At 39.1% G+C, this 13088-nt stretch overlaps 1 protein-coding gene across 6 annotated transcripts in view; it reads left to right on the top strand.

Annotated features, from left to right (window-relative positions):
• RAPGEF5 (Rap guanine nucleotide exchange factor 5) overlaps positions 1-13088 on the top strand; it is a 219143-nt gene that overhangs the window by 172204 nt on the left and 33851 nt on the right. For all 6 annotated transcript variants that reach the window (XR_005021218.1, XM_036863410.1, XM_036863409.1 and 3 more), the window contains 6 exons: positions 1427-1571; positions 2715-2812; positions 4575-4605; positions 5550-5628; positions 8302-8451; positions 12365-12462. Coding sequence is in view for 5 of the 6 variants with exons in the window: in XM_036863410.1 (XP_036719305.1) it covers positions 1427-1571; positions 2715-2812; positions 4575-4605; positions 5550-5628; positions 8302-8451; positions 12365-12462 (601 nt within the window). In the remaining variant the exon portion in view is untranslated. The remainder of the gene's footprint in view (positions 1-1426; positions 1572-2714; positions 2813-4574; positions 4606-5549; positions 5629-8301; positions 8452-12364; positions 12463-13088) is intronic.

Raw genomic sequence — 13088 nt, 5'->3', positions numbered from 1 at the left:
CTTTTCTCCTCTATTTTATTTTTTTATTGAAGTATATTTGATTTACAGTGTTGTGTTAATTTCTGCTGTACAGCAAAGTGATTCAGTTTTTTATATATATATAGTAGTATTCCATTGTATATATACGTACCACATCTTTTTTATCCATTCAGTCCTTGATGTCCTTTTGCAGGTTGGGGAAACAGTGACTGAATTATGTTTTAAAATAGTTACAAAGCCTGATACAGAATTGATTCCTATTTTGCAATTATATATCAGCATTAAAGAATATAGAATCCTGTCCAGTAACCCCAAAACCTACCTGTGTTTGGTATCATAGCATTTTCTATTTCTAGTTAACTTTTCAGTGTGTCCAAGATACTCAGAATGATAATTTGGGGGGCAAAAATGCTAGGTTGTTTTGGAAAGCGCCAAGCTTCTGTCTCATTCCTAAGGCTTTAAGCATGTTGCCTTTGAGGTTGTTATTTTTATATAATTTTAACAGCATAGTTAACACATAGTCATTGTATACAAATTGGGAAATGCTTATAAGTACAATAAAAATAATTCATGTTCTCTGAAATCTCATTACCTTAAGAAGCCACTGTTAACTATCAGTATATATCTTTCCAGGTAATGAATATATAAATAAGCATAGTTAATAGAAATGGATGATCCTAACGTATACTTTTCTTACTTGCTTTCCTACTTAACAGTATACTGTGAATGTCTTGTGTCAGTAAATATAGTGCTGGACCATCAGTTTTATGGCTATAGGAAAGCCCGTTAAATGGATATGCAGTAATTTATTTAACTGTCCTCAGTGGTTGAAGCATTTAGGTTATTCCTATTCAATATTTTTTTTATTCCAGTGAAAATGAAAATTAGCAGCCCTTTTTTACTTACATTTGCACATTTATCCATTTTTTTTTTCACATAAATTCCTAGGGTGAGCTTTTGAATCATATCACAAATTATACTCCAGAAATCCGTGCTCATTTGGCGCTACTTTAGAACGTGAATTTCTGATGATCAAAGTATATCTGGCCTAGTTCTGATCTAACTTTTATGGAAACAGTGTCCACCTATGTAGTGAGGCCAGATCTCTTGGAGCCCATTAATCTCTTGTGATTAGTGGGCCACCTAGGGTGTCTTGGAGGTGGCATTAACCCATGCTGCCTGTGGAGCTATGTCAGCAGCTGTCAGTTCTATGGTCCAGTCCTTATCCTCACGGCCTGCCACCATGTTATGTAAATCGTTTTCCTGGGCTTACCCTCTTCAGTGCACACCTTTTACTCTCCCTACACATATTCTTTTCTTCCTGCATATTCAGGTACTTGTAGATTTTTTTGGAAAATGTGCTTTAGCATATTTTGTGAAAGCAAGAATAAACGGATCTCTTCATATTTTTCACTTGCAACAACGTAATTTTCTTAACCATTTGCACCTATTCTGCTAAGAAGTATCAAGGCAAAGAAGAAAACTCAGATGTTCCTTGTCGGAAACGGAAGGTCTTGCATCTTGTTTCCCAGTGGATTGCTCTGTACAAAGACTGGCTACATGAAGATGAACATTCAAAAATGTTTTTAAAGGTAATGTAAAACATCCAGTTACTGAGTAATTCTTTTATGCCAAATGACTGATTTCAAAAATCTCATTCGTAGGTTACAGTCATTTAACTTGTTTGTAATATTGAAGTTATGATTCAAAGTATTAATTTGTTTTGACCTCTGAAGCCTGATATTCCTTACATAGAAGAAGGCAAGTTTTATAGTCACTCATTTAAGGTTATTTATTTTATATAAGTCATGGGAATTTTGACTGCAAATGAAATAATTAAGGAACATAAAATAAAACTTACTTTAAAGCTTGATACTGTTTAATATGTTGAGATGTATTATAACTTTAAACTAACAATTCCCATATCTACAATAATGGGATAAAACATTTATCATTTAAAACCTATAGTGACAATGTATACATTATGAAACCTTTTCAGGACCTGGTATAGTTTGAGACATTAAAGCAATAATAACTTATAAAATAGATACTAACCTAGATTTACATTTGAAATTGGATAAGCTGATAAATGTGTCTAATCATTAGTAGGCTGCAATATCTCTTCAATACCGATGATTCTCTGGAGATAGTTTGTAAACAGTTGGATTCTTTTGGCCACCAAAACCGTATTAGCTGTGCAAGTTAACACAGAGAAGGGGTACAGTGGAATTTGAGCAGGGAAGAGTTCTATTTCAGAATAGGCAAGTATCTAAACTGATTTTGCCTTTCGTGAAAGAAATCACTTTGATTTCAAAATTCAGATATCACGTAGACATCCAGTTAAAAACTGGTTTAAATCAAGTCTCTGACTAAACTAATGTTATTTTCAAAACAACTGGGTAGTTTAGTTCAATGGATTTTTTCACTCTCAAATGGTTATGTGGATATTATTTCTAAAAATATAGAACAGGCATGGAAATTTTGAGTAGCCAGCCGGAGATCTCTTAAGTTTCCACCTTTCCCTACCTATAGCCTGTAAAAGCTTCCACAGAGCCACACCAGGTGAGCGAGGGGCTAGGAGGTGGAATCCCACTCAGGATCTCATTGGTACCTGGTTTAACCCCCAGCGTTCTGGATTCCACTTATTTCCCTGAGCAGGTTAACCACTCTGTGAATCTTAATCCTTACAAAATAGGCATCAAACCAATTAAGCTGAAATTTTCTTTTTCCCCCAGACCATATACAGAAATGTACTGGATGATGTATATGAATACCCAATACTTGAAAAAGAACTGAAAGAATTTCAAAAGATACTTGGAATGCACCGTCGTCAGTAAGTAATTTTCCTCATCACAGTTAGTAAAAGAAAGCAGCACAGCATGTGATAGAATTGGGGGTGTCTCATATATATCATTTTGAACATTTTGAATCTGAGATTTATCTTGATTCCTTAGGTTTTCTAGTAGTAAATATTTGTTTTTATATCTCAAGATGAATGAACACTAAATCAAGCTTATTGGCTATTTTTTTTTAACCCTGTTTGGTATGATAGAAACAAACTGAGCCATGACAGTCTGGGTACATAAGAACAATTATCTAATAAATTATTATTTAGTTTTAAAAGTGTAAATGTTTAACTTGTCATTTGGGGGAACTCATAGCTATCTCTAATGAATAGGAAAAAAGTTTTATAAATAGGCCCCAGCAAGTCATGGTGCATTTTTAAAGTTCAATTTTATGGATTCCCTGAAGTTTCTTTATCAATTCAGAAAAATTAAAGGAAAGCATTTATTCAGTGACTTTTGTCATATCCAAGGTGTATCACTAAGTTATCTATCATTAGTCTTTCATATTGCTAATACCTGACTTTACTCTGATTTACCACTAACTCTTATTAATTTTGGTAAATGAAAACATCAAGTCATTATTCAGTTTTCAGATATAGCTGCAAAGTTAATCTGAAGGGAAAAATTGTTCTCTGATTTACAATGTAGTTTCTGCTTTTTAAACGTAAAACACATCTGTTGTCAAGTTGTGAAAAACTTCTGTTAAGATTTCAGCAGTCACAAATGCACTTCTCATAGGAAATGTTAATTCAGGCCTTTCAGATTATTGATTTGAGATTTAAAGCCTGACTTAATTTTAGTAAAGAGAGATCCTATGTAGTAAAGGGAGATCCTGACTTAATTTTAGTAAAGGGATATCCTATTTAGTAAAGGCTATATAAAGAATTTTAGGGTGCAAACAAATTATGTATAAACCTTAGTCCCAATCAGGAAAATCACACATTTAGGAATACAGAAATGAGTTGCAGGGTGTTAGAAATGAATGTTGTGAATTTTGGTGGTCTTCTTTTATCACAGTCTACACTGTAATAAATTTCGATAGCCTAAGACTAGTATGAAAATATGAACAAACAAATGAAGCAAAAAAGAAAAAGAAAGAAACCTTTACATCAGAATAATCCCCTACATGGAAGTTGATCTATGCTATAAGGCAGGCCTTCTTACAGTTGGGAAAATTTAATTCTGGTTTAGTACACATTTAAATGCATTAAATAAATTAATGGAATTTAATACATTCCATTTAAAAACTTACATAAAACTGGGAAATAAAAGATTTAAGTAAGAAAATTGTCTGAGACATGATTCTTGCCTCTTTGGTACAAGGTGATGAAATATGTCTAGATCCTGGAATAAGATTTGAGCTGGGGACCTGCAGAAGATCCCCCAGTTCCACCACACATAGAAACATCCTGGAAAAGATCTGCCTTGGCTGACTTATTTAGCTATCTAAAGAACAATAATTTCACCTAAAATCTAGCCAAATATGAGAAAACTTAGAGTTTCTGTGGAAATAAATCCAGTTATTTCCTCAATGCTTCTTGAATAAATAGCTTCTTTTCTTCCTGGTTCACTGGAAATCCAGAGCCCAATGTCAAGTGTGTTATGCATAGTAAACTAATGAATACTGTGTGTTTTATCTTTTTGAAAAGCAAAAACCTCTGCCCACTGCCTGAAAAGGAGTCTCTGTGACAATCACTACATTATTCTGGGTTTGAGACAAAGACTGATGTCTTGTCCTTTTCCTTTCAGCACTGTAGATGAATATTCACCACAGAGAAAGGTAAGGCAGCCCCTTCTGTCTGAAACGGGGTGATCTGGTTTGGAGGCCTGGCCTTGGCCCACTTGGTATTTCTTCATAATTAATGAACGCTGCCTCTAGCAGAGGAGGGCCAGGTGGGGAGCCAGGGGCTGCACCTTGCCTCCCCGCTCCTACCTCGCTTAGCTTTCCCTGTGCTTGTGCAGATTCAGTTTCAGCCAGGTGCCCTTGACTTTATGACATTCTGAATTTTTGTGGTGCGTTTTGGAGTCTCAGAGTTTCCCCAATGTCCCCAGAGTGATGTAAATTTGATTTTTAGTCATTGATATAAAGATAGAAAACCATCTATGCAAGACTCTTGCCTGCAAGAGTAAGGAAGTCTTGTAAGAAAAAGGTTGGAACCCTTCAATCCAACAGAAAGAGAGATAGTAGCCAGAATGAATGTGTTTCCTCTTCAACTTGAGGGGGGGAAATGCTAAATGAGATGTCAGGCACAATTTTTGTAGGAGCTGATATATCAGGTGATGGATAATCATAATGAATCATGTACCTATTTCTCTTAAGCAAGTCATTGCACTACAGCAGAAGTATGAAACTATCTCGACGTGGCTTTATCCAAAAGCAAGGTTGCTGTTGGGATGGGGAAACCATGTCTTTCTCAGGAGAAGAAGCTATGGATGTTTGTAGTAGCCAGGGTTAAAAATCATGCCCATATTCTCCGGCATGTTGCAGAGAATCATTTTGGGGGCTTTTTCCCTTGGCCAAGGTCTATCATGTTGCTCAGACTCTCCACCTCCACATGCATTAATTGAGGCAACTCCCAGTTTATTCCTCTAAGATTAGATGGGTGGATTTCATATTAAAAAAAAAAAAATTGGCGTGCCCTTTTGGAACATGTTGCAAACAGCTCTAGTTTTCCAAAGGGCAGCAATACATTCATTCATTGTTCTTGTTCTCCCTTCTTGCAGAATAAAGCCCTTTTCCACCAATTCAGTCTTAAGGAGAACTGGCTCCAGCATAGAGGAACTGTGACGGAAACAGAGGAAAGTGAGTATGGTTTGAACAAGGGTCTGGGGCAGGTGGCGTAGCAGCTAATCACCATCATTCTCCGACTTTAACACATCAGCCTGCCTTTAACCCTTTCCAGCTGCCACACCCCTAAGACAAGCACGTTAGCATCCACAGTGATAGTTTTTCTTCTCTTGCTGTGGGCATTACAGTTTTCTTCATCACAGAGTACTGTCCCAGGTAAGGAAAGGAGACTGCAAAGAGCCCCCTGCGTTCTTGGGGAGAGGTGCAAAATGGACTGGAAAAGCAACCTTTCCCCTTGGCTGCCTTCTTCCGTGCTGCCAGCCCATCGCCTGTGACTCACTGGAAAGTCCGCTAAAACCACCGTGCAGGGCTTTGGCTGAGTCAATCCCTGAGAGTTAGAGAAGAAAATCTTGGAGAAAATAATGAAAGGAAGGATATGCAGTCGAAACTCCTCCAAGGCAAGGCTCTGCCGGGCAGTGCCACACGTCCAGTGTGTCCTCAATCAGTGCTGCTGGCAGAAGGGCTCGTGACCCACCCTGAAGAGGGCCTGCTCCATCAGTGCAGGGGAAACACCTTTGTAGCACTCTGAAGGTGCTGATGTGCTTTCTTTTTTTTTAAATTTAATTAATTAAGTCACTTATTTATTTTTGGCTGTGTTGGGTCTTCGTTGCTGCACGCAGGCTTTTCTCTAGTTGCGACGAGTGGGGGTCACTCTTCGTTGTGATGCACGGGCTTCTCATTGCGGTGGCTTTTCTGGTTGTGGAGCATGGGCTCTAGGTGTGCGGGCTTCAGTAGTTGCAGCAGGCAGGCTCAGTAGTTGCGGCTTGCGGGCTCTAGAGCACAGGCTCAGTAGTTGTGGCGCACGGGCTTAGTTGCCCCGCGGCATGTAGGATCTTCCCAGACCAGGGATCGAACCCCGTGTCCCCTGCATTGGCAGGCGGATTCTTAACCACTGCGCCACCAGGGAAGCCCCTGGCGTGCTTTTCTACATTACTGTTTTATAACGGAACCGGAAATGGTTTCCTCCTGTTTAGATAAAGGTTGAGTCAAGGGCAGAGCTGCGAAACACAGCAATTCAAATGTTCATGCTATTGTGACTTGGAGACTTTCTCTTTTAATTCACCTTTCCCAACAGCGCTGAAATTTTAAGTGTGGACGTTGAATATTCAACTTATTGAATGTTTAAACAACAAAATGTCACAGGATACCTCTTCTGTTCCATTGTTTGTGTATAACCAAACATGATGGCACTCGTTGGGTCATAAGTGTCACCTGTACCAAGTGGAGGAACGAATGGAATGACCTTACCTCCTCATCTCTCAGTTGCTGACCTTCCTTTCCCATTTGTCTTACAAATAATTGTATAATTTTCCAAGCTGAGTTTCAAAGAGTCTGAGTATTTCAAGAGCCCCCCTCCTCTTTTTGTTCATCATTTTACTGAGCAAGCTGTAAACTTTCCCCACATTTAGTAGTTTGTAGACTGCATCTTTGCCTTGCTCCAAAATTCCATCTTTTTGTGGAAGGAAAAAAGCCTTTTGTCTCTCACAAGTCTGTTGACAACACATAAAACAGCTATTTGTTAGATGCTATGCTTTTAGTGACACACCCAACCAAACCCAAAACAAAATACTGTCAGTGCCTCTTGGTGGCATGTTTACTTTGAGGTTTGTACTAGTAAACCCATAGTTTGTCTTTTGCTTCATTTGCATTTCTGTGCAAACATTCCTGGGTTTATTTTTGTGGTGCCATTTAAATTGCATATGAAATTTCTCTAGGACCTGCACTCCCCATTTTTTTTTTTTTTTTTTTTTTGCAATCTAGAAGAGAAGAATATCTAAGTATATTATTGTCCTTCTGTCTTTAGTAAAGAAGCTGGTGTTTTATACATTCAGAATGGCTGATACAAGAGACAAATAACGTGTCAGTTATTTGCATTGCTACAGTTTCTGCTATTAAATCATAAAGAAACATTTTTTCCAGGGCCCATTCACCCTGATAGTGATAATGTCCTAGTAATAATGATTAGTACCACAGACAAGAAAAAGGAAATTAAAAAGGCTGGAAATGTGACCTCCATTTGAAAACTAAACTCACTACCACCTTGATATGGGTGGAGGGACGGCGAGCGGAGGTTCATTCTTATATGAGCAAGAAAGCTGAAGCCAAAAACCTTAGCAAGTGACAGATTTTTTAGATAAGCTTATGAGAATTCAAATAACAAAATGTGGTGGTCTTTACTGAGCCCACTGTGCCTGTCCAGAGGTGAAGTGTAAAACAAAAATGTTTGAATTAGACGCTTTAATAGACTGCTTTGGGAGATCACAGTAACCCTCAAAGAAGGGACTCCGAAGTCTAGTCCCTGTTGCAGAGATCCCACTGTGCTGTGGCCAGGCTGCTGCTACCCTGAGCAGATGCTTTTGCATGATGTGGGTCTCTCACTACAGTATGGGATGCTTAAGCACTACTCCACCTCGCTCAGCAGCTTTATCACGTCTCCATCTCACGTGTGTGCAAGCTCGCATTGCTGTGCCCTCAGGCACCCATGTGCACACATATATATGTAAATCTAGCTGTGTCTGCTCTGTGCTACAGGGAATAGTGTGGCGGGTGCCTTGATTTGGGTGAAAAGTCTGTACCTCACGGCCACAGTTGTTCTCTGTCTACTCACAGTTCTCTCACCTCATGCAGTTTTCTGTCACGTGTATATAACGGAGCACTCCTATGTCAGCGTGAAGGCAAAAGTTTCCAGTACAGCCCACGAGATCCTGAGAGTTGTGGCGGAAAAGATCCAGCATGCGGAAGAGGATCTGGCTCTGGTAGCCGTCACGTTCTCTGGGGGTAAGTTATTTTCTGTCTTTGAATATTAATCTTTCACTGGATTGCCTCCAGGAGGAGAGAGTTGACATTTTTATGGAGTAAACGTGCAGCGCGTCCCTTCTGGGTCTGCAGCTGGTTGACCACTCTAACAATAAGAAGCCGCCTACCAGAGGTGTTTCCATGACAACAGTTGGGTACTGTTGGATACTGAATTTCCTCCCCAAGAACTGAACAGAGAAGCGCGCCAGTGTTTTGAAATATATTATAAAGCTTTACATATTTTGTACTCTAGATAAGCCTTCTGTTTTCATATTTAAATTAACTTGGGAAACTGCTAAAGGATGAAATTACTTTCCGAAGAAAAAAGAAAGGCAGCCTTGAACTAGTCATTTTGCTGGCTGACAGTTTAATACTTAAAGACTCCCTATTGAAGGAAATAAAAACTGTACAATAAGCCGAAAGCTCACAGGCAGTGTTCCTTCGGGCAGACATGGGGAGTGAGCCCTGGTTATAGTTTTTGCCTCTGTTGGGCCTTATTTATCCTCAGAGAATGGTTTATTGTCTGTTTTGAATAAGATCACACAGATTACAAGCTGATATTATTGATCTGTGTGACCTGAACAGACCCCTGCGTTTTCACTGGAGCCTGTCAGATCTCAGTGTCACTGGCCTCCTTTTTTGGCTTACGATCTTTATTTAATATCTCATTAACCCTGAGAAAAATACAAAGAAAGTGACTTAGTCCCAGTAGTTGAAAAATGGGAGTACTGTGTAAACTAATCAGCCAGAGATGGGGCCGGCCCGGGAGGGGGGAGCAGATAAAGGGCATTCCTGTTTACCCTTTGTTATCATTCTAGAGGCAGGAGAAGAAGATCAGAATGTATTGTAGTTGATGCGAAAGCATTATGTGATGGAACATTGCCTCTTTCGCTTTGTTACTCAGAGGCAGGTAAAATGGTCCTACAAGCTAGTTGATTACATATTCAAACAAATACAGCCCACCTCCCCTGTCCTAGTAAGTGAGTCGCTCCTTCCTCTCCCTGGGCGTTGTGCATCCCATCAAAACATTCTCTAAAGAAAAAGAGCAAAAATTTCAGAAACATGTGGAGTACGTGAATTTTAATCAGGGAGTAGTTGAACGTTTAATAAAATATATTAGGTATTCCAGATAAATATGATATTTGTATATTAATTTTAAGTGACCAAAGGTATTAAATGATTCTAAACAGTATTAAGCTTCATCAAAATCAGCATTTGCCTCTCAAGGCAATACCATTACAGAAAGTAATCACTGGGTCCCCATGCAGACGGAAGGTGACGGAGAAAGAAGGACCCTGAGAGAACCTGGTGGCACAGCTGAGACCCACACCCCCTTGGAGGCTGACTCAGAGTCGGCCCAGGGCCACACGTGAATCTGGGAATTAATGAGTGCATCTTTTACTACCCAATATCTGTTTGATGGCTGTGAAATACGATTTTTACACTCTATTAGGTTCATCTCTCGTTCTAATGTGTATAGACTTATAGCTAATCATCAGTAGCAATATCAGTTTATCTCTTGAATTATCTCATAGGTTTGGAAATATGCCATCATTTTCCATCAATTAGTAGTTTTGTCTGTTAAGAACCTTTCTGCCTGCAGCTTCATATCCCCCAAGCAATAATGTTCTTATGAAGAAAAAAAAGCCCACAGAGCTTAATGTATTCCTTGCTCTAGTTACGTACTTTTTAATAAATGTTTTAAATGCTACATCAAAATGAAATGACAGTGAGATCTACAGTTATTTTCTTTTTGTTAAAAAAAGTTTAGAGATGTTGGCCATGTTGTAGGTTTTGTGGATTTTTCTAAAAGGACTGGTACTATTACCCTCACAGCTTGCAGTAGGTTTCTAGCTGTTTTGTACCCAAGTTAGGTACATATGTATGTAGTAACAGAAAACTACCCAGTTACTCAGAGCTTAAAATCCTATCACTTTTCATCGTTCATGGTGTAGTGACAAATCTGAAAGTAAGAAAAGGGCTTCCCTGGTGGCGCAGTGGTTGAGAATCTGCCTGCTAATGCAGGGGACACGGGTTCGAGCCCTGGTCTGGGAAGATCCCACATGCCACGGAGCAGCTGGGCCCGTGAGCCACAACTACTGAGCCTGCGCGTCTGGAGCCTGTGCCCCGCAACGGGAGGGGCCGCGGTGGTGAGGGGCCCGCGCACCGCGATGAAGAGCGGTCCCCGCACCGCGATGAAGAGTGGCCCCCACTTGCCGCAACTGGAGAAAGCCCTCGCACAGAAACGAAGACCCAACACAGCCAAAAATAAATAAATAAATAAATAAAGTAGCTATAAAATTAAAAAAAAAAAAAAAGACTCCATTGAAAGTAAGAAAAACACTTCTTAGCAAATGGAAAAATTACTGTCTGAAAGCCATGGCATTTGCAGAATGCAAATTCCATAGCAAACGCAGAATGGCTCTTATAAAGTCAGATTTAAGGTATATATGGGCACACAGAGGGTTGCAAGAAATTGTAGCTAAAGAGGGAGGAGATAGAAGAACGTCAGAGCCCGGCCATGTGGGACCATTTACTGCCGACATCAACAGCCCGACGTGACAATACTACTGCTCTTTGCAATGCTGGGCCATAAAGAATGTATTCGAGTATCATTTGTGTACTCTGTGTCAAGCAGAAATGTTCAAAACAAAATCTGGCGCTTGAACTGATTAAGTTATCGAGAAAAAGAGATGTGGCATATTGTATTTCCAACCATGCTGGGTAACTGGAGGGCTACCTTAGGAGAGGCTGATTATGTCACAGTGGAATAAAGTTGAGTATCACTTTGGTCGATTCCCATCTGCATCTTGTAGGTGGGGGGAGGACATTTTTCTATGAGAAGCCTATTGTGTTATAAGGGCCCAACTATGGTAGAAAAATGGCCAAAGGACAGGAACAATAGGGGAATAAAATAGAAGAAGAATAGATGAAAATATTCACCTTGACTAATAGTCAAGAAATACAAAGTAAACCGAGAATCTATTTTTGATTTTAGCAAAACAGTAAACTTATTCAAAGGAATGGTGAGCGTTGGTGGGTGTAAGAATTGGAAAGCAGTTTGGCAGCTTGTATCAAAAACTTTAAAAATGTTCCTTCGCTTTGACCTAGGAATTCCACTACTGGGAATCTATCTTAAGAAAATCATCTGTAAGCAGCCAAAGATTTATGCACAAAGATGTTGACTTTGGCAATATATGTATGGCTGCTGTAATAATAGATCCCATTTATCAAACCCCTGTTATGTGCTGGTCCCTGTGCTAGTGTTTAGCATGGTTCTCGCTATCTAATTTATATGACCAAAAAAAACTGGAAACCATTAAATGTTCAACAACAGAGGAAAGATTAAATGTTGGCAGAATAGACTGTTACATAACCAATTACACATGACGTGACATTATAAATAATCTTGACAAGTGGGTAAGTACTTAAAATAGGAATATAAAACCACATAAGGAATAATTACAAATACATATATCTATAGTGATTATTAATGCAAACATATAAATAATAATTGTGGCCATATGTACATGTGTGCACACACATATTTGCATAAAGATCAGGATGGAAATATACTCAACTGTTACCAATATTACTATCATATGGTTACTTTAGAGTGATGGGATTATGAATGAATTTTACTTTCTTCCCTAAGCTGTTCTGTGTAAAGAATGACTAAATATTATAAGAATGAATCACAAGAGGGTACTTCTTTATGGATAACGAGCATTGATTATCTGGTATCATTGTATCGCGTATGCAGAACGGAATTAAATCTACTTCACATCCCATTTACTTTTAAATATTTTTTTTTGGCAAATTTCACTCTTTAGATGTACTGTGAATGCCTATTATGTGTTCTTGTGTTTCTAATTACTCTTTTTTGTAAATAAAGAAAAGCATGAACTTCAGCCACATGACTTGGCCATCTCCAAATCCCTGGAAGCATCTGGTCGGATATATGTCTACCGGAAAGACCTGGCTGACACTTTGGTGAGTACCTTTAGCCTTGTACTTGAAACACACAGACACAAATGTCAGACTGAGCACATGTATTTGTATGTTTTAAAATGAATGTTAGAAAAATACATCAAGCTGTTTCCTCCTGTAGTCAACAATACACTTTTCAAACAACACCGCTTTTGCAAATCAAAGGCAGGCCCATCTTTAGGGACTCTCAACCCCTCCTAAGTCAAACGCTATTTCTCTCTGAGTCCCTCTGAAACAAGGGATTTGAGAGATATGACTCTTTCTCTGATGGAATCTTAATTCCATTCTTCTTTTTTGGTGGATATGTAGAGGTTAGGCTGAGGAACGCATCCTGTGTGGATTTAAAGGGAAAGAGACTCTGTCCTTAGTACCTGTCCACTGGGTACACTTTGAGTGTGCCATTCCTTTGAAGAAAGGGTGATGGTTAACCTTCCCTGTGTAAAATGGCACATAACAGTGGAACATCAGATGCCACTGAAGCGTAAGCGTATGAAGAAATGTAGAACCCACACTGTATGTTATTTTCCGTCCTAAATTTAAGAACACTTACGCCTAACTAGATGATTTGTTCTTGTTCCTGTTCCCAAAAACCTCGGTCTCATGGTTGCTTTCTCAACGGTAGGGTCAGG

The sequence above is a fragment of the Balaenoptera musculus genome, chromosome 9 (genome assembly GCF_009873245.2).
Source record: "Balaenoptera musculus isolate JJ_BM4_2016_0621 chromosome 9, mBalMus1.pri.v3, whole genome shotgun sequence".
Classification (NCBI taxonomy): Eukaryota; Metazoa; Chordata; class Mammalia; order Artiodactyla; family Balaenopteridae; genus Balaenoptera; species Balaenoptera musculus.
The sequence above is the reverse complement of the archived record's forward strand: the minus strand, read 5'-3'. Positions and strand labels throughout refer to the sequence as shown.